Source organism: Artemia sp. Qi Xiang Cuo, chromosome 18 (assembly GCF_049724085.1).
Source record: "Artemia sp. Qi Xiang Cuo chromosome 18, ASM4972408v1, whole genome shotgun sequence".
Classification (NCBI taxonomy): Eukaryota; Metazoa; Arthropoda; class Branchiopoda; order Anostraca; family Artemiidae; genus Artemia; species Artemia sp. Qi Xiang Cuo.
In genome coordinates, this window is record NC_142811.1 from 47651257 (window position 1) to 47673693 (window position 22437).

The 22437-nt window shown below is 32.2% G+C and overlaps 1 protein-coding gene across 2 annotated transcripts in view; it reads left to right on the forward strand.

Moving 5' to 3' along the window:
* The window catches only part of LOC148941577 (AP-3 complex subunit beta-2-like), a 39787-nt gene extending 18745 nt beyond the window's left edge, over positions 1–21042 (forward strand). For both annotated transcript variants that reach the window (XM_089104610.1, XM_089104611.1), the window contains exons 2-3: positions 4822–4960; positions 20747–21042. In XM_089104610.1, the coding sequence (XP_088960736.1) occupies positions 4836–4960; positions 20747–20897 (276 nt within the window). In that variant the 5' untranslated portion in view covers positions 4822–4835 and the 3' untranslated portion in view covers positions 20898–21042. The remainder of the gene's footprint in view (positions 1–4821; positions 4961–20746) is intronic.
* Positions 21043–22437: the final 1395 nt, after the last annotated feature.

The window sequence follows — 22437 nt, forward strand, 5'->3', positions numbered from 1 at the left end:
ACTGCAATTTGTTTAATTTAAGTTAAAATCATGCAGTGTTCCTAAATTTTGAGCATTTCCAAACATAATGGACCAGAAATCTGTTTTAAAGAATTGTATTTATCTAACACAAAGCAAAACTTCTTGCAGAAGTAAAATAAGTTGGTAGATCATAAAAAAAGAAAAGGGGCATTCGCACCTTAATTTTGCCGAGGTCTAAAGCAATCACTAGACATCAAACTTGGTCACCCACATACATCTCTATACAACTTAGGTTATGATATTTCAGTTTTCAAAAGGGCAACAGGGGAATGAATTTCACGTTCTCACAAATCATATTTTCAAAGCACTTCACCTGTTTTCTTAGAAACCACGCTAAATTTTGATGATCCGAGTTCAATTTCTGGCAACTTCTAATCTAAAGCAATAGGTACTGAAAAATAAGCCAGCCACGTTCGTCTTGCATACAAGGTTTAAACTAGACCGCTTGCATATGATTCTCAAATAAATGCTGCGACGTTTTCGAATGAAGAAAAAAACAATTATCACTACTACGGTTCTTCAGGTCTTGGCAAACAAGATTGGCATAAAAACACAAAAATTTGGTTGGTTGATATAATGATACTCATTGATAAATCACAACTGATCCAAGTCATAATTGGTTGATTTGATTGGTTGATATAATGATATTGGTTGATAAGTCACAACTGATCTGAGTCATGGTATTATAAATTCCGCCTGTAGCTTAAACTCTGCAAAAGAGACAGATACTCTCAACATTTACCTAATGCTAGGTTCAGATGTATAAAATTTTCCTTGAAGGTTGAAAGGAAGAATGTAAAGAGATATTTTTCTCTAATTCCTATTGCAAATCCTAAAGCAAGAATTTTGAAAAACTAAAACATGTCCTTAGGCAATGCGGATTCTGGACCAAAACAATTAAATCAACTTACGCTGCATTTTTTAGGTCTGTTCTAGTTACCTGGCTTTTCTCAGTTATTTCCCTAATATTAATAATAATGTACTTATAACCCATGTCATACACATAGTTGTGAGTAAGACAAGGAAAAAAAAGAGAAAAAATGAAGTAAAATATACTACAATGAAATTTACCGAACAGACCGACCAAAGGATGATGAGGCGAAAAATGACAAAAAGATGAATCCGAAAGCCTTCCTTGCAGCACAGCCAACTTTGCTGTTACATCGAGAACTTCAAACTTACGAATTATTTTACCACTACTATGCCACGGGGGGGGGAGATAAAGTAGAATTTGCAAAATCTGAAATAAAAAGACCGGATATGTTTAACGTCTTTCTTCTTTAAAAGAGGAAAGACCAGAAAGGAAAAGGACAGAATGATCACAAAAAGTAGAATATAGCCTACCCAGTTCTCGTCTGTTATACTTCCCTCGATTGGCAGCAATCTTAGAAAAACCAATTTGAATTTCCTTTCTAACATCACGAACAGTGTACTCGCGAAGGCTAGAAATTGATTTAGTAACAGTGATACCCAACCATCGAAAAACAGGAACAGAGGGTATAGAAAAACCACGACGAACTAACGGAACATTAGAGGAAGTTGAACCATTAAAAACTAGAAATTCACAATTCTCAACATTAAAAAAAATACCAATTTTAGAAAATAAACGGGAAACTTTCTGAAATCTTAATAATCTAATAATTTTTTAATAATATCTTTACAATCTGATTTTTCTTGAAGAAACATTAAGTTTTTTCTTTCGTAATATTGAAAATTCTATCACCTTATAAGATCGATTTAAAAAAAAAAAACCTCTAAATCCTCTCGCGCTTTAAAGAAAAGCTTATTGGAATCCTTTAACTTCTTAAAGTACATCTTTCAACCTCACTTCTGATCAAAGTTATCTTTATTTAATCTGTTCTTGAAGCTCATTCCAAAGTTTTGGCCTAGTATCTACCGTAAGATAAGTCATTGGTTTATTTTCATCAATCAGTAACAATTCCCTCTCATATCTTTACGATTTAATGAGAAAAGATAATTATTCTCTTCGAAAAGAAAAAAGGATGAAGTATCGTTGGTACGAGGAAAAATTACGATCTGAACTTTTGCATTAGAGCTGGAATACATAGAAGCAACGAAATACTCACCCCATCAAAGTCTGTAGTCTATTCAGTGTCGGAGTGTGAGCTTTCAGGTTCAGCACAACGAGGATCTTCTTTATTACAAACCGCCTCTCTCCATTTGATAGTCTTATCCAGTAGATCACTTGGGACAGTCCAGGAAGCTGCTTGACCAACCAACTGTTTGGTCATCATCAATGCACTAACTGTCCGTGTGTTCAGCTTGTTACGCAGTCTCGTTTTCATATGCGACAGGAAAGAGAACTGTCGCTTTGCAGTAGTGCTTGTATGGGGTAGACAACAGAGGTGCAACATAAAGGTCGACAGATCAGCAAACTGTTTTTCGCCAATACCGTTCTTTTGACGCAAAATACTCTTCAAGAAACCAGATGGTAGGTCGACCAGATCTTGACCAAGATCAGCTTGGCTCAACCTCAGCTCTTGCAGCTGACGGTCAATGCTTTCTCTCTTGCGTTCTACAATCGTTGCATTGCTTCCCAGAAGTGTAGAAAATTGCACGATAATGCGAATAATGAACACCTCTTCAGATCCGAGTGCAACGCAGGGATCCAAAATCTTAAGCTCGGACAAAATTCGATCTTCCCAGATTATTCTTTGTCTCATCTGCTTGCGGAACCTCAGACAGTTGACCTTAAAGGCATTGAGTGAGTCCTCAGCAATCTTTGATTCGTGTTCCTCCAGATAACATTCGGTATTGGTGCCTAATTTCATGTCATCAAGTTCAAGATAGTTCGCGGGAACCAGATCTATGGAGAAAGGTGATTTCGCTACCAGTATCAGGTGTTTTCTTATGAACATTTGGAGTAATATTGCGTACGTCGTACTGAAGCTGCTCACCAGCCTACGGATTCTTGTGTCACTGCTCTGAAAGTCAGTGTTTAGGGAGTTGGTAATCCCAAGAACGTGTGCAAGAAAATAGAGAGAGGCCTTCGTGACAGGATTGTTTAAAGCGGGTATATTTTGAGTGCCTTCTCCTTGCTCGCTTCGTCTGCAGTGCCCTCGCCTAACGCGTGACCACCGTAAAACAATAACAAGGCATTCCAGGTTTCTACTAGCAGTCTGATGGGTGCTTCAAAGCTGATCCATCTTGTAGAAACCACCGATACAACTGTTTCACTTCAATTTTAGCAAACTTCTGGTGGTCATGAAATTCTCCAATCCTCTTAGGACTATGGGTAATGTAGTGTATGGTATCATGCACAAAAGACTCTAACCAGTCTAGCAATGTTTTAGAGGCTACTGAAGCAGCAGCTTAAAAGACTTATACAAGAAGCTTAAAAGACACTTTTGTACAATCTAATAACATACAGATAATTTGTGCGAATTGGTTTATACAGGGAAAAAATTCAATAATATAAAAGCACTTTCATTCCGACCTATCGTATTTATCAATTCAATTCAAAATGGTTATTTCAAAATGGCCATGGCTGTTATTTGTGATTAATCTGATGAAGCTTTAAATTTATGATACATAGATGTCATCTCAAAATCACTAAAAATAATTTGAAAATGTGAGCCCTACAAAATTCAACTTTTAGCAGAATATTAGGTCATATTAGGAGCTTTTAGCACAAAAACCGTTGACTTTCTACCATTCAGCGGCAAAAACCTATGAACCTGTGACCATCAAAAAAAACTGTGAAGTTTCACAGGAAACCTGTGACTGTGGCAACACAGAGATGTAATCCGAGTGGCTGTTAGGTTATAATGCAGATATTTGTTGTTTAAATTGTTGGAAATGATTTAACCACAGGCTAATGTTAGTTACATTTAGAAGGTCGCTTGTTTTTAAATCTTTCTTGGGTGTAATTCTGTGAAACAATAAGTATGGTAAAATGAATGATAAGCATAGTTTATAGGAGAGACATTTTTGACCATTGTATATAAAATTAGACCTATTATATATACAGTGCTTTTGACAGAGGTTAGGAAAGGAAAAGAAAGTAACAAGAATGCATCCACAGGCTAAAGTGTGTTACAAAAAAGTATTTTAAACTTCTCCCTTTTGAGGGCACCGATCTTTAAAACTTTCTTATAAAAGTGAAACCTTGCAAAATAGATCTTCTGCTTAAAGGATTTATTACTGAAAGTTTCATATCCGACCCTCTTTTCGAGATAGGAAAAAGTAGCTTCTCTAGAATTTTACCATAATAAGAAAAATTTAGTTAATTGTTAAAAATAGAGTATTAATAAGTGTATGATCTCAGTTCCTGACAGAAAAATTGTTACGGAGCTATAAATAATGCCGCAACAAGTGTTGCAGTATGCAAGATGGCCTTGAGAGTTATTTCTGTTCACGTTAGTTCTAGTTTCTATTCTTGTAGATTACCCCCGCTGTTTGGTGTAACCTAACATCTGATTTTACTAATACCGTTTCCATTAGGGGAGGGGGTGCTGTGCTCTGTTTTTTTTACATATTTTGTGGATCGCATTGAGTTTCCGAAAAGGCACTGGTTTAATCATTGGGTTAATCAGTTGGACAGCAGCTTGAAAGAATTATCAAATGCTTTCATAGGATGTATCCTCACGGATTGATTTTTAAGATCATACAGAGTTGTTCCTTGAGTGTTCTTGCCTATTCGAAGAAGCCTTCGATCAATCAGTGCGAGATGTTGCCGTGGCAAGCGTTAGCAGAAGGGAAAAAAGGACGTATAATCATTTAGTTGTTAAAGTCATGCTGGTTTATGTATCATTATTTAATTTTCAATCATTTGTGCAGGTAAGCTGCGTGGTATGCAGGAGTCGACAACTGTGGCCACTCTTCCACCTTTTGTAGTCAATGGCCACGCTATTTGTCGAAGAGTGTATGAAGCTGCAAATGTCTCTTCTATTCCTTCTTCGGATCATTTAATATTCAGGTATGGGATAATAATTAAAATTAAGTCTTTCTTTTTCAAAATAAAGGGATAATAATTCCTAATTAAGCCAATTACAACCAATTTTGGCTCTTAAATATTTTTTGTCTGAGGTTAGTTGAATGACCAATAGCTTGAAATGCATTAATTTTTAATAATAACATAATTTAATTCTTTTTACTACCTAATTTACCTTAGGATTGATTACACTCTCTGAAGTTGGGGGATATAAGTTTAAGCTATTTTTGGTAACAATGATCATGTGTTAACTATTTTACCTAGAATCGCCTGGAGATTTGGCTTTAGCTTTCCTAAATAACCCCAAAAAAGATCAAAAGGTGAAATTTTGATTCGTTTACTGTGGAATAGGATAATTTCAGTTGAACAATTTTAAACTATTTCTTCTAAAACTATGAACGGCTATCTTTATAGTTTGTAGTTTTGCTCACTTCTCAAGCGAAAAAAAAAACTGTTTCACTTTGTTCCCCAACAAAAAGTGCCAGTTTTAAGAAACAGACAAGCCATTCCTTAAAAAGAAGTTGGGGCAGCTTCATTTTTGTATTGTTTTTTCTCTTAGTTCTCCTTTGTAATCGGAAATAATTTGAGTTCAAACTGGCTAGACACGAGAATCTGTTTTGTTGAAACAGGGAAAACGCAAAGAAACGGAAGCATAATATGAGCCAATGAAACGAGATAAAAATACAAATATTTTGGTATAAGGAAAAAAATCCAATAAAAGTCCACTAGGAACTATAAAAGAGAAACCTTAGAAAAAATATTAATAATTTTTCAGTGTTTCTTTAGTGTTTATCACAGTTTATATAATTATCCAGTAAGTTTACCGCAGATGATTTTTGGTTCTTCATTCTCGGTGCGAACAAAAAGCTCCTCCCACTTATTTGTGCACTTATTGTCCACTTATTGGTGAGCCGGCCAAGTGGTTTTGTCAGTACTTGTTCCGTAGGTGATTATTCTTTGTCTACCCGTGAAAAGATCTAATGCCGCTTATGTTTATAGGTTCTCTGGAGCACTCGCACCTCGGTCCGGGTTTTTATAATGGGTGAGATAGGGAAAGATCATACTGCTAATTATATAAACTGTGGTGTTTATTTAGTGTTTGAAATACTGTGTTTTGAAATGTAGTGTTTGAAAAAGTAAGATTAGGGCTTTTATTTTTATATTTACCTTTGGCTGTTTATCTGTTTACCCTCGTGTTTATTGCGTAAATTTGTGTTGATAACAAGCGTTCAAAAAAAAGATTCCCGAGATTGGGACAAATGTTAACAAAAGAGTCTTTTCGTGAATGTGATGTATGTTTTATTATTGCACTAAGTTTTACTTTTTTAGTTCTTTTGCCTTGTATGAATGGGTTGGGGGAGGAGCTTTCCCCTTTCAAGGTCTGGACTCTCCTATTTATTCAATGTTTACAATAAAAGGGCAGTAATTTCAATAGAAGAGTAAGTAATTTATTTTTTTGGTCGAGCACAATTAATTATTGGGCTGATGTCGTTCAAAACGTTGTGTTGAAGTAAAGCATGTTAAAAAATAGGGATAAAGATAAAGGTTTGTAAAGTGTTTTTTTTTTCGGTCAAATATTAAATTTTTGGAATATCGTAATAAGTCTGGATTTTATTTACATCTTTGGTATTGAGGGGGCGCGTGGGGCGATATATAGCCCTGTGAATTTGAATAACTTCAATAGAAGGATAATATTTACAATAGAGGGGTAAGCTCAGTAGAACGCCATTTAGTGTTTTATATAAACATTATCCACTCTTGTGTTAGTAACGCTAAAAACGATGGGCTGAAAACCAATGTACAAAATGTGAGGGATTTGGATAAAGGTTTCAGAATAAGATTTTTATTCAGTTAAATATCATGTTTTTCCAAATAGTTCAATAATTTAGGTTTTTCCTTATATTTCGTTTAGTAGTATATACCAAGGTACTACTTTGCGTGCGCCCCCGTACCAAACAGGTTTTTCTAGTAGTCCTATTCTACAGGTCATCACACTCTTTGCCAGGGGAATGACGCAATTTGTACAAACAGGTCTATAGGTCTTTACACTCTGGGAATGACGCAATTAATTAAACCTGTATTATAAAACCAGCGTGTCTTGTTTCGAGTTTTAACGGACAAGTTTTTTTGATAACTTGATAGGTGATTTGAATAAAAGGAATTCAAATATTTTGTCTAGCAGGAGATAACTTAATTTACTTAGACAATGAACGAGAGAAAAAAAGGGGTAATTAGCGATTGAATATTTTAACAAGAAATGACTGAAAATTGTTTTGGAGGAGATGGAATGAATGTGTATTGTATAATACACAAGTGACGATTTGCACAGTGTTGTCAATTTTAAATAGTTTAGAAATAAAAAATTAACAAGAAATGGCTGAAAAGTGTTTTGAGGGAGTTGAGTTGCACGAGGGTTGACTTGCACGAGGGCTCAGTTACATACGGATTCAGTTACACGGGGATTAGTTAAATGGGGTCAAGTTGCATGGGGGGTTCAGTAGCACGAGGGGTTCAGTTGCATGGAGGAGTTCAGAAGCTTGGGATTCAGTTACATGGGGTCGATGGTCGTTATAATACACAAGTTCTATTTGATCAGTGTTTTGAGTTGTATAATACACAAGGGATGATTTGCACAGTGTTGTCAATTTTAAATAGTTTAGAAATAAAAAATTAACAAGAAATGGCTGAAAAGTGTTTTGAGGGAGTTGAGTTGCACGAGGGTTGACTTGCACGAGGGCTCAGTTACATACGGATTCAGTTACACGGGGTTCAGTTACCCGGTGAGTCGGGGGCACGAGGTGTCTCCCTTTTTTTTCGAACATCGGGCCCCCCTGTTTTAAAAATCCATTTTTATTCTGAGGCTTGTAGAATGTGTGTCAACAATACAAAGAATAATCTCATATACTTCATAGATTTTAAGTTTAAAAGAGACATTGCGAGAAAGTATTCAATAGATTAATTGAAAAGTAACGATAGAATAACATTGTGACTTGACCTAGCTTTACCTCGCCGATGTGATCTGTATAATACATAAGTAACGTTTGAAAAATATTGTCAATTTAAACAGAAACGGCGTAAAATTTTGTGGCACGGTAGTTTGGTCAGAGAGGGGGGCGGGGCCCGCGGGGTCATTTCCCGAGGCGCCCGGGTCCCGAGGGGTGTCGGTTAGCCCCGGGGTCAGGGACCCGGGGAGACAGGTTACCGGGGGGTACCACTTTTTTTCCAAATTTTGGCCCCCTGATTTAAAACTCCACTTTTATACTGTTGATGTGCGCCGTAGTTTGCTAGATCTTAATCGTCAGGACATTTATTAGGGCAGTTCGGTTGTACAGGGTTTCAGTTATACAGGGGTTCAGTTAAATGGGGGTTCTTTGTGTTAAAAAAGTAGTTTTTGTATCTTTTAAAAGAACTTTACGGGGATTGAGAGACTCAGTTGCCTAATTCCGTGTGATGTTTCTTTATTTGATGGTCATTAAAAACGAAATTTTTGTGTTAAATAAGTAGTTTTTCTATATTTTAAAATAGATTTACGGTGAGTGAGAGACTCAGTTGCCTAATTCAGTGTGATTTTTATTTACTTGATTGTAATTAAAAAAGAAATTTTTTTTTTAAATTATAAGTTTTTGTATATTTTAAAAGATCTTTACGGTGATTGAGAGACTCAGTTGCATAATTCCGTGTGATTTTTCTTTACTTGATGGTAATTAAAAACGAAATTTTTATGTTAAATAAGTAGTTTTTTTATATTTTAAAATAGCTTTACGGGGATTGAGATAATCAGTTTACTAATTCAGTGTGATTTTTATTTAATTGATGGTCATTAAAAACGAAATTTTTGTGTTATATAAGTAGTTGTTGTATCTTTTAAAATATCTTTCCAGGGATTGAGAGACTCAGTAACCTAATTCCTTGTGATTTTTGTTTGCTTGATGGTAATTAAAAACTAAATTTTTTTGTTAAATAAGTAGTTTTTTTATCTTTTAAAATATCTTTACGGGGATTAAGAGACTCAGTGGCCTAATTCCTTGTTATTTTCTTTAATTGATGGTAATTAAAAAAAAAATTTTTTTGTTAAATAAGTAGTTTTTTTATCTCTTAAAAGAGCTTTACAGGGTTTTAGAGACTCAGTCGACTAATTCTATGTGTTTTTTCTTTAATTGATGGTCATTAAAAAAGAAATTTTTGTGTTAAATAATTAGTTTTTGTATCTTTTAAAAGAGCTTTACGGGGATTGAGAGACTCAGTTGCCTAATTCCTTGTGATTTTTCCTTACTTGATGGTCATTAAAAACGAAATTTTTGTGTTAAATAAGTAGTTTTTGTGTCTTTTAAAAGAGTTTTACGGGGATTGAGAGACTCAACTTCCTAATTCCGTGTGATTTTTCTTTACTTTTTGGTCATTAAAAACGAAATTTTTGTGTTAAATAAGTAGCTTTTTGTATCTTTTAAAAGAGCTTTACGGGGATTGAGAGACTCAGTTGCCTAACTACGTGTGATTTTTAGTTAATTGGTTGTCATTAAAAAATATAAATTTTTGTTTTAAATAATTATTTTTTTTATATTTTAAAAGAGCTTTACGGTGATTGAGAGACTCAGATGCATAATTGCGTGTGATTTTTATTTAATTGAGTGTAATTAAAAAAGAAATTATTGCGTTAAATAAGTAGTTTTTTTATCTTTTAAAAGAGCTTAACGGGGATTGAGAGACTCAGTTGCCTAATTCTGTGTGATTTTTCTTTACTTGGTGGTCATTAAAAACGAAAGTTTTGTGTTAATTAAGTATTTTTTTTATCTTTTAAAAGTTATTTTCGGAGATTGATAGAGTCAGTTGCCTAATTCCAGGTGATTTTTCTTTTCTTTTTGGTCATTAAAAACGAAATTTTTGTGTTAAATAAGTAGTTTTTGTATCTTTTAAAAGAGCTTTACGGGGGATTGAGAGACTCAGTTGCCTAATTCCGTGCGATTTTTCTTTACTTGGTGGTCATTAAAAATGAAATTTTTTTGTTAAATATGTAGTTTTTGTATCTTTTAAAAGAGCTTTACGGGGATTGAGAGACTCAGTTGCCGGATTCCGTGTGATTTTTCTTCTTTTCAGTAAAGACATTCGATATCCTAAAAGTGTTTAATTCAAACTTTTTTAAAACTTCGAAATTTTTCAAATATATTTATTTTTTTTTCTTTTTGTACATAACTTAAAATGTAAAAATATAATTACACTTCTAACAAGTTAGGTCTGTGATTGGTCGGAGACGCGATGTGACTTTCCCACTGGTATTATATGAACGGTTATTGACACTACCTAATCTATTGCATGTATTAAATCAGTATTTTTTACGCAGTGGAACGATAAACACATAAGTCATATCTATAAAAAAAAAGTGAAGATGGGGAATTTTAATAAAGTATGTTTACATAACAAGGTTTTTGTAGCATTGAATGCTGACAAAGAGAAGTATTTAAAATTTGAAACAAGTACAAGTGGTAGCACTATTGGAAATGTATACATGCATTGTCATGACAGTAAGGAATTAAATTTCTTTGGAATACCGAAAAAATGCAACTCTTATGTTGGTGGTTATGCGAGATTGAGATCTCCAGAGATGATTGCACTCAAAGAGAATGCCAACATAAAAATAATCGTTGATGATAGAGGACGACTCCTTGCTACTGTTGCAGGTAACACATTACCTACTGATACATCCAATCGTCACCTTTCGGGTATTAGCATTCAATGGAAGATCAATAAAAGAAAGGCATACTCTTCTACTAATATCGTAAACCATATCTTGTCTACGTGCCGAAACTGTTACCTGTGTAAAAATAAGGTGATAATAGACAGTTAAACTGCCAGAAAAATAAAAAGGGGCATTGTCAGAAAATATCACGATGGACTATAAAGATGAATCGATGAAAAACAAAGCAGCATCAAACGTTACTGACATTGATCAAACAGTCATTGAACAAAATAATAACAAAGACAGAAAGCTTATTGAGCCTGTTGATGAGACACCAGTAATACTTGTCTATGACTCAAAATTGAATAATAATTATTCTACTGATTACGAACTAAGAGAAGACATTAGCTATAATATCAAGAGAGAACATGGTGAACTATTTTATGGAGCAGATTCAAAATGTCCAAAGTTAATCATTGATATTAATAATGTATCATAATATATTTTTGTATTAATATTCTACATAGCATTATTTCATTAAAAATATATTATGCATTACATTGTTATGTGTTCATTATTTTTAGAGTAAGCTAGCATATGAAACGTTTAGAATGTCTAATAAATTGTCGGAGATGTAAGAAAAGGAATTTGTATAAATCTATTGTCAGACACATGAGAAAAAATTCTTTCTTGAATTCGCCTCCTGGATAAATAAAAAAAAAAGACATTTCATTCAAGAAGTTATGACGAAACTCTAAGTAAGCAACAAACTCTTTCCTGAAGTTACCTCATGGATACACAATGCAGAAATTTCATTTAAGAAATTATCAAAAATTGTAAGTAAGTAGCAAATTCTTTCAAAAATATGTTAAAACGTTTAAGCGATAAATATCTTTAAGCTTAACATGTCTTTATTCTTCAGAATAGTTTTATGCATTTCATTAAATTATGAAGAAATTGTAATTAAGTAACAATAGCTGTCTTGAATTTGCTTCCTGGACACAATACAGATATTTAATTAAATACCCAATAATAAAATCACAAGTAAGTAATGAGGTCTTTATTGTTTTCACCTATTGGATACACAATACTGAAATTTCATTCAAGAAATTATGATGGAATTGTAAATAGGTAAAACACTAATGTTACCTCATGGATACACAATGCAGATATTTCATTTAAGGAATTATCAAAAATATTTAGTAATTAGCAAATTATCTTGGATAAACAATATGGAAATTTAATTCAAGAAATTATGAAAATATTTGTAAGTAAGTAACAAACTCTATTGATTTCAACCATATTATAGGGAGGGATTATGATAAATACAATTATCTGATAAAAAATTGCAATAAAGTAACTTTTTTTTTCTCTTTATCACGAACACTTTAAAACTAGCAAAATGACGGATACTAAAAGTTAATGGCATTATTGAAAAATTCACTTTAATCAACTATTTCTTTATTGTAGTCAAACCTTTTATACGCACTACGGAAATTTAATACAAGAAATTATGAAAAAAATTGTAACTAAGTACCAAATTCTTTCTTGAATTTACATGTTGGACAAACAAAAAATACATTTCGTTCAAGAAATTATGACAAAATTCTAAGTAAGTAACAAACTCTTTATTTTTCTCAAAAGTTAGATATACGACATGGAAATTAAATTCAAGAAATTATGAAAAAATTCTCAGTCTAAGTAGCAAATTCTTTCTTGAATTCACCTGTTGGATAAACAAAAAAAAAAATTTCGTTCAATAAATTATGATAAAATTATAAGTAAGTAAAAAACTTTATTGTTTTCACTAGTTAGATATACGACGTAGAAATTAAATTCAAGAAATTATGAAAAATTATCAGTCTAAGTAGCAAATTACTTCTTGAATTCACCTGTTGTATAAAAAAAAAATACATTTCGTTCAATAAATTATGACAAAATTCTTAGTAAGTAAAAAACTTTATTGTTTTCTCAAGTTATATATACGATGTAGAATATAAATTCATGAAATTATGAAAAAATTCTCATTGAGTAAGCATTTCTTTCTTGAAGTCAACTCTTGGATACACAATACATAAATTTCATTCGAGAAATTATGAAAATATTTGTATGTAAGTAAAAACCTCATTATTAGTTTTACCTCTTTAATATACATTACAGATAATTAATTCAATAAATTTTTAAAAAAACTCTATTAAGTATCTTTTTTTTTCTCTTTATCAAAAACAATTTTTAATTAGATAAGAGATATATAAATTAAATAAAAGAAATTATTAAAAAATTGACAGTAATTAAAAATTTATTTATTGAAGTCAACTCATGGATACAAACAATATGGAAATTTTATTCAAGAAATAACAAAAAATATTTGTAAGTAAGTAACAAGCTATTTATTGATTTCAACTCTTGAATATACAGTGCAGATACTTTATTCAAGAAACGTGATTAAACACGTTTTGAAACTGCATGCTATTTGTATGCCTTTCCTTGGCACCTTTCCAAACGATCGGGGATTCCCCACTGGTTCCTACACATTGCAAAAAGTGAGCAGTACTAAAATTCTATGTTTTCAACCAGACTGATTTTTTAGGGACCAATCAGGAGAGATATTCAAAGTCTACAGAGCTTTTTTTCTTTTTTTTTAAGGTTCATTTAGACGCAGTTACGGGCGCGCCCGTAACCTCGTCTTCATGAACCTTACAAAAAATGAAATAAAGCTATGTTGACTGTGCAGATCTCTCCTGATTGGGCCCTAAAAAACCAGTCTGGTTGAAAACGGGGAGTTTTCGTACTACTCACTTTTTTGCAATGTGTAGGAACCAGGGGGGAATCCCCGTTCGTTTGGAAAGGTGCCAAGGAAAGACATACAAATAGCATGCAGTTTCAATACATTTTTAATCACGTCTCTTGAATGAAGTATCTGTACTTTGTATTCAAGAGGTGAATTCATTAACGAACTTTTTACTTACTTACAAATATTTTTTGTAATTTCTTGAATGAAATTTCCTTATTGTGTGTATCCATGAGTTGACTTCAAGAAAGAAATGTTTACTTACTGATAATTTTTTCATAATTTCTTGAATTAAATGTCTATATCTCGGAGCTAAGTGAAAATTGTTTGTGATAAAGAGACAAAAAGGTACTTACTTGCTATTTTTTCATAATTTCTTGAATGAAGTATCTGTACTGTAGCTTAAAGAGGTGAAATTAATAAAGAGTTTGTTACTTACATACAAATATTTTCATAATTTCTTGAATGAAATTTCCGTGTTGTGTATCCAAGAGTTGACTTCAAGAAAAAAATCCTTACTTAGTGAGAATTTTTTAATAATTTCATGAATTTAATTTCTACATCGTATATCTAACTTGTGAAAACAATAAAGTTTTTTACTTACTAAGAATTTTGTCATAATTTCTTGAACAAAATGTCTTTTTTGTTTATCAAACAGGTGAATTCAAGAAGTAATTTGCTACTTATACTGAGAATTTTTCACAATTTATTGAATTTAATTTCTAAGTCTTATATCTAACTCGTGAAAACAATAAAGTTTGTTACTTACTTAGAATTTTCTCATAATTTCTTGAAAGAAATGTTTTTTTTTTTGTTTATCCAACAGGTGAATTCAAGAAAGAATTTACTACTTAGACTGAGAATTTTTTCATAATTTCTTGGAATTTTATTTCTACGTTTTATATCTAACTTGTGAAAACAATAAAGAGCTTGTTACTTACTTATAATTTTGTCATAATTTTTTGAACGAAACGTCTTTTTTTGTTTGTCCAACAGGTAAATTCAAGAAAGAATTTGGTACTTAGTTAAAAATTTTTTCATAATTTCTTGAATGAAATTTCCGTATTACATATCCAAGAGTTGACTTCAAGAAAGAAATTGTTACTTACTGAGAATTTTTTCAATAATTTATTGAATTAAATTTCTACATCATTTAGCTAAGTGAAAATTGTTTGTGATAAAGAGAAAAAAAAATTACTTACTTGCGATTTTTTCATAATTTCTTGAATGAAGTATCTGTACTGTATATCCTGGAGGTGAAATCAATAAAGAGTTTGTTACTTACTTACAAATATTTTCATAATTTCTTGAATGAAATTTCCATATTTTGTATCCAAGAGAATTTGCTACTTACTTAAAATTTTTTATAATTCATTAAATTAAATATTTGCATTGTGTGTCCATTAGGTAACATTAGTTTTTTACCTATTTACAATTCCATCATACTTTCTTGAATGAAATTTCAGTATTGTGTATCAAATAGGTGAAAACAATAAAGACTTTATTACTGACTGTCGATTTTATTATGATTTCTTGAATTAAATATCTGTATTGTGTCCAGGAAGCGAATTCAAGAAAGCTATTGTTACTTACTTACAATTTCTTCTTAATTTAATGAAATGAATAAAACTATTCTAAAGAATAAAGACGGGTTAGGCTTAAAGATATTTATTGCTTAAACGTATTAACATATTTTTGAAAGAATTTGCTACTTACTTACAATTTTTGATAATTTCTTAAATGAAATTTCTGCATTGTGTATCCATGAGGTAATTTCAAGAAAGAGTTTGTTGCTTACTTAGAGTTTCGTCATAATTTCTTGAATGAAATTTCTTTTTTTTTATTTATCCAGGAGGCGAATTCAAGAAAGAATTTGTTCTCATGTGTCTGACAATATATTTATACAAATTCCTTTTCTTACATCTCCGACGTTTTATTAGACATTCTAAACGTTTGATATGCTAGCTGACTCTAAAAATAACCAACACATAACAATGTAATGCATAATATATTTTTAATGAAATAATGCTATGTAGAATATTAATACAAAAATATTTCATGATACATTATTAATATCAATGATTAACTTTGGACATTTTGAATCTGCTCCGTAAAATAGTTCACCATGTTCTCTCTTGATATTATAGCTATTGTCTTCTATTAGTTCGTAATCAGTTGAATAATCATTATTCCATTTTGAGTCATAGACAATTTTTACTGGTGTCTCATCAACAGGCTCAATATGCTTTTTTTCTTTGGTATTATTTGGTTCAATGACTGTTTGATCACTGGCAGTAACGTTTGCTGGTGCTTTGTTTTTCATCGATTCATCTTTATATTCCATCGTGATATTTTCTGAAAATGCCCTTTTTATTTTTCTGGCAATTTCACTGTCTATTATCACCTTATTTTTACACAGGTAACAGTTTCGGCACGTAGACAAGATATGGTTTACGATATTAGTAGAAGAGTATTCCTTTCTTTTATTGATCTTCCATTGAATGCTAATACCCGAAAGGTGACGATTGGATGTATCAGTAGGTAATGTGTTACCTGCAACAGTAGCAAGGAGTCGTACTCTATCATCAATGATTATTTTTATGTTGGCAGTCTCTTTGAGTGCAATCTTCTCTGGAGATCTCAATCTCGCATAACCACCAACATAAGAGTTGCATTTTTTCGGTATTCCAAAGAAATTTAATTCCTTACTGTCATGACAATGCATGCAGACATTTCCAATAGTGCTACCACCTGTACTCGTTTCAAAGTTTAAAGACTTCTCTTTGTCAGCATTCAATTCTAAAATAACCTTGTTATGTAAACATACTTTATTAAAATACTCCATCTTCACTTTTTTTTTATAGATATGACTTATTTGTTTATTTTTCCACTGCTTAAAAAATACTGATTTAATACATGCAATAGATTAGGTAGTGTCAATAACCGATCATAGAATACCAGTGGGAAAGTCACATCGTGTCTCCGACCAATCAAAGAGCGCAATTGTTAGAACTGTAAGCATATTTTGACATTTTAAGTTATGTGCAAAAAGAAAAAAAATAAATAAAGTTGAAAAATTTCGAAGTTTTAAAAAAGTTTGAATTAAACAATTTTAGGATATCGAATGTCTTTACTGAAAAGCAGAAAAATCATACGGAATCCGGCAACTGGGTCTCTCAATCCACGTAAAGCTCTTTTAAAAGATAAGAATATTACTTATGTAAAACAAAAATTTCATTTTTAATGACTAGAAAGTAAAGAAAGATCACACGGAATTAGGCAACTGAGTCTCTCATCCCCCGTAAAGCTATTTTAAAATATAGAAAATCTACTTATTTAACACATAAATTTCTTTTTTAATGACAAACAAGTAAATAAAAATCACATGGAATTAGGCAACTGAGTCTCTCAATCCCCTTAAAGATCTTTTAAAAGATACACTAACTACTTATTTAACAAAACAAGTTCGTTTTTATTGACAAACAAGTAAATAAAAATCACAAGGAATTAGGCAACTGAGTCTCTCAATTCCCTTAAAGCTATTATAAAAGATAAAAAAACTACTTATTTAACACTAAAATTTCGTTTTTAATGACCTCCAAGTAAAGAAAAATCACACGGAATTTGGCAACTGAGTCTCTCAATCCCCGTAAAGCTCTTTTAAAATATACAAAAAATAATTATAGAAAACAAAAATTTCGTTTTTTTATTGACGAACAATTAAAGAAAAATCACACTGAGTTAGGCAACTGAGTCTCTCAATCCCCGTAAAGCTCTTGTAAAACATACAAAAAACTACTAATTAAAAAAAAACATTTCTTTTTTAATTACTACAAAGTAAAGAAAAATCACACGTACTTAGGCAGTTGAGTCTCTCAATCCCCGTAAAACTCTTTTAAAAGATACAAAAACTACTTATTTAACACAAAAATTTCGTTTTTAATGACCATCAAGTAAAGAAAAATCACACGGAATTAGGCAAATGAGTCTCTCAATCCCCGTAAAGCTCTTTTAAAAGATACAAAAACTAATTATTTAACACAATAATTTCATTTTTAATGACCAACAAGTAAAGAAAAATAACATGGACTTAGGCTACTGAGTCTCTCAAACCCTGTAAAGCTCTTTTAAGAGATAAAAAAACTACTTATTTAAAACAAAAATTTTGTTTTTAATGACAATCAATTAAATAAAATACAACCGAATTAGGCAACTGAGTCTCTCAATCCCCGTAAAGCTCTTTTAAAAGATAAAAAAACTACTTATTTAAAACAAAAATGTATATTTTAATGAGCATCAAGAAAATAAAAATCACCCTGAATTAGGCTACTGAGTCTCTCAATCACCTTAAATATCTATTAAAATATACAACAACTAATTATATAACACTATAATTTCTTTGTTAATGAAAATCAATTAACGAAAAATCACAATTACTTATGCAACTGACTCTCTCAATCCCCGGAAAGCTATTTTAAAAGATACAAAAACTACTTATTTAAAAAAAAAATTTCGTTTTTAATGACAATAAAGTAAATAAAAATCACAAGGAATTATTCAACTGAGTCTCTAAATCACCGTAAAGATTTTTTAAAAGATACAAAAAATACTTAATTAACACAAAAATTTAGTTTTTATTTAAAAAAAAGTAAATAAAAATCACACGGAATTATGCAACTGAGTCTCTCAATCCCCATAAAGATCTTTTAAAATATACAAATACTACTTATTTAACAAAAAAATTTAGTTTTTAATTACCATCAAGTAAATAAAAATCATACGGAATTAAGCATCTGAGTCTCTCAATCCCCGTAAAGTTCTTTTAAAAGATACAAAAAGTACTAATTTAACACAAAGAACCCCCATGTAACTGAACTCCTGTATAACTGAAACCCTGTACAACTGAACCTCCGTGCTAAATTTCATTACGTTTAATATCTAGCCACCAAATGCTCCAAGCCTCAGAAGAAAAAGGGATTTTGAAAACAGGGAGCCCGATTTTCGAAAAAAGGGATACCCCCCGTGCAACTGAATCCCCTTGTAACTGAACCCGTGTATAATCGAAACCCCCGTGCAACTGTATCCCCTTTAACTGAACCCTCGTGCAAGTCACCCCTCTATGCAACCCATCCCCCTCAAAACACTTTTCAGCCATTTCTTTTTAAATTGACAATATTTTTCAAACGTTACTTATGTATTATACAGATCCCATCGGCGAGGTAAAGCTAGGTCAAGTCACACTGTCATTCTATAGTTACTTTTCAATTAAGCTATTGAATACTTTCTAGCAATGTCTCTTGTAAACGTCAAATCTATTAAGTATCTGAGCTTATTCTTTGTATTGTTGACACAAATGCTCCAATCCTCAGAAGAAAAAGGGATTTTGAAATCAGGGGGCCCGATTTTCGAAAAAAAGGGATAGCCCCCGTGCAACTGAATCCCCTTGTAACTAATCCCCGTGTAACTGAATCCGTATGTAACTGAGCCCTCGTGCAAGTCAACCCTCGTGCAACTCAACTCCCTCAAAACACTTTTCAGCCATTTCTTGTTAATTTTTTATTTCTAAACTATTTAAAATTGAAAACACGGTGCAAATCATCCCTTTTGTATTATACAACTCAAAACAATGTTCAAATAGAACTTGTGTATTATAACGACCACCGACCCCATTTAACTGAATCCCAAGCTTCTGAACTCCTCCATGCAACTGAACCCCTCGTGCTACTGAACCCCCCATGCAACTTGACCCCATGTAACTAATCCCCGTGTAACAGAATCCGTATGTAACTGAGCCCTCGGGCAAGTCAACCCTCGTGCAACTCAACTCCCTCAATACACTTTTCAGCCATTTCTTGTTAATTTTTTATTTCTAAACTATTTAAAATTGACAACACTGTGCAAATCATCACTTGTGTATTATACAATACACATTCATTCCATCTCCTCCAAAACACTTTTCAGTCATTTCTTGTTAAAATATTCAATCGCTAATTACCCTTTTTTCTCTCTCGTTCATTTTCTAAGTAAATTAAGTTATCACCTGCTAGACAAAATATTTGAATTCCTTTTATTCAAATCACCTATCAAGTTATAAAAAAAACTTGTCCGTTAAAACTCGAAACAAGACACGCTGGTTTTATAATACAGGTTTAATTAATTGCGTCATTCCCAGAGTGTAAAGACCTATAGACCTGTTTGTACAAATTGCGTCATTCCCCTGGCAAAGAGTGTGATGACCTGTAGAATAGGACTACTAGAAGAACCTGTTTGTAGGGGGGCGCACGCAAAGTAGTACCTTGGTATATACTTTTAGTGTGAGTGTAAATGTGGGGGGGGGGTGTGTGTCACTGTCCTCTATCTATTTCAATAGTAACAGTAGGAAGGCAATATAACTAAAATTGAGAAGTAATGATAGGTGATATGGGACGCCCATTTCATATCTAATAAATACCCTCTTTCCTTGTATGTGACTTTGATTTTACACATTTCCCTTGTTCTTTAAAATATATAACAGCTTGTTGACGTTTCTTGAAATATCGCACAATTTCATGTTTTTTCATGGAAAATATAGGAAGATACCAAAAATATTTTTATGTGAAGAAACTGAGGCTCTCGCAGAAAAAACTGTAAACCTGCCTAGATTTATACAAAGGGCAATATTTGTGTTTCGAAAGATCGATAATTTCTAAGACTATCGAGCAATTGCCTGGATATGGACAATGGCCTGTAATGTTAAATTAAAAAATAGTTTTAATTTGTTAAAATTTTAGCTGGTGAAAATTGTGCCATTAAGGCAGATCCTGATTGACATTTTGCAGTGAGTAATATCACTGGCAGATATTTTTGTAAAAATAGCATGCCGCTTTTTCAGCGTGTCAGCAATTTTGGGTTAACTAGATATCAAAGATTCCATTCAATGCTTCATCCAATTAACATTTTATATTTCTCTGATTGGCAATTTTCCCTTTTGGCCCCTCCTGTCTTACACCTTATACATGTAAGGTTTTTAAGACATTACGAGAGGTATTTTGCCTTAGAATCGATTAGTTTAACCTGGACCTGGGAACCCTAGGCTTCGTAGTAATTTTCCTAGGAATAAGGAATACTTTGAATATTAATAAGAATAAGGGTTTTTATGCTGCCAATATACTCGAGGTAGTTATACATGCTAGGCTATAATAGTGGCCTTTGTAGCTGTTCTAAATCGGATAAGGGTGTAAGAAAGTCTCTTACCTATACTACTACGCATATATTTTTGATAGACTGTATTACTAGTGTGTTGATAAATCTTTTTTTTCATTTTCAGGTTTGGGGGTCAAACACTATCTTCGCAAACTCTAGTCTTGATAACACTAAAAGCTGAAGCTCCAAAAGTAACAGTGATAGTGAATTGTGAAAAAATTATAATAGGTCAAATGCTAGCCAATCAGGTCAAAGAAGCTCTAGACAAACTCTAAATTTCGTTGTTATTACTGCATCATTTATATCGGTATTTGGTATTTTTAAGTAATACGTTTCTCATTGTAACAGTTCTGCCAGATGAGATGTTTTTACCTCATTGGGGCTTGTTCTTACTTTTAATATTTTTACTTTGAACAAACTATTGTGATAATGCGTTACTTTTTATAAATACTGAGTAGTCTAAAGGGATTAAATATTTAGGTGTTTGATAACCAAACTCAATGCCTTCGATATTGTTAAAAAATATCTGTCCAATACTTTGGCATTGTTCAACAGAACTAAGGAGTTTGTCCATTAAAATTTACTTTTTTATGCATCTTGTAAGAAGATGCATAAAAGAGTGCTTTTTTATGTATCTCGTTTCGTAGGAAGATGAGCCTAAAGCTCCCACAAGTAATTTTTTACTGTTTACATGTTTTTATGACTTTTGTGCTTTCGAACTAGTTCATATCTGTATGGATGAACTATATGAATCTTTTTCGTTTTCATTATATTCGATGTTAACTGACCACTTTGAAAGAGGTTTTCAAGTCGTAAAAAAAAATTAGTTTCTGAATCTCAAGATGGACATATTATAGACAAAATTTGGACACAGTTTCAGTGTTACCAACACCTCAAAACAAAATGTACCACAAATTATATGAAAAATGTACCAAAGACAAAAAAATGTACCATATCCCAAATTTTTTCCCGTATGTAACGCTTTGCGTAACACGTGGACCGTCGGTGACGTAAAGTACTATCTATGAAAATCTTGAATAAGACATTTCATTCACTTTCTCCATTCTTTTGTTTTTCTTTCTCTCCTAATACAGTACATTACCCTTGACAGTACTTGAAGAAATTTATCAGAGTAACATAGATTACAACAGAAACATATTACTACAGGCCAAGAAAAGTCGTTGTTTTTCGGCCATTTACGAACATTTATAAACTTGGCAAACTTTGGCAAACTTTTTCAAACACAAAACGTTTGTGGTGTCTGTTTACGAAAAAAGGAAAATAAGTGACTGCTTGTCTGTATATTATCTTGACTATCCCGAACAGATCAGGGTGAAATAAAATATTTGTAGATGAAAGAATACAAACATAGGTACAAAAATACCGAATTGTACCACATTGTACCATGATTTTGTAAAATGTACCATATTTTGTTGGATGTACTATATTGTACCAGTAGAGGGGAAATGTACCAAAATGCTTCAATTGTACCACGTTTGGCATCACTGGGGGGAAGGTACCTAGGTAAGGTTAAGTATTTAATATAGGCTATTCTTTAACCGTGCTTTAAACATTTACCCGTGCCTCAGCCATTTAATACATTTGCCTCTCAATTACTTGGACTATCTGTCTTGGCTTTTCTCTGTCTACAATTAGCAATGTTTTGACGCAACCTATGCAACCTGCAAAATACTTGATAACTACAATTCAAACTTCAACTTATGATAACTTCAAGTCATGCATACTAGTAGAGATCTAGGTACCATTTTGCATGCCTGTATAGGAATCTCCATGTTATTTGCATGCCTGTATAGG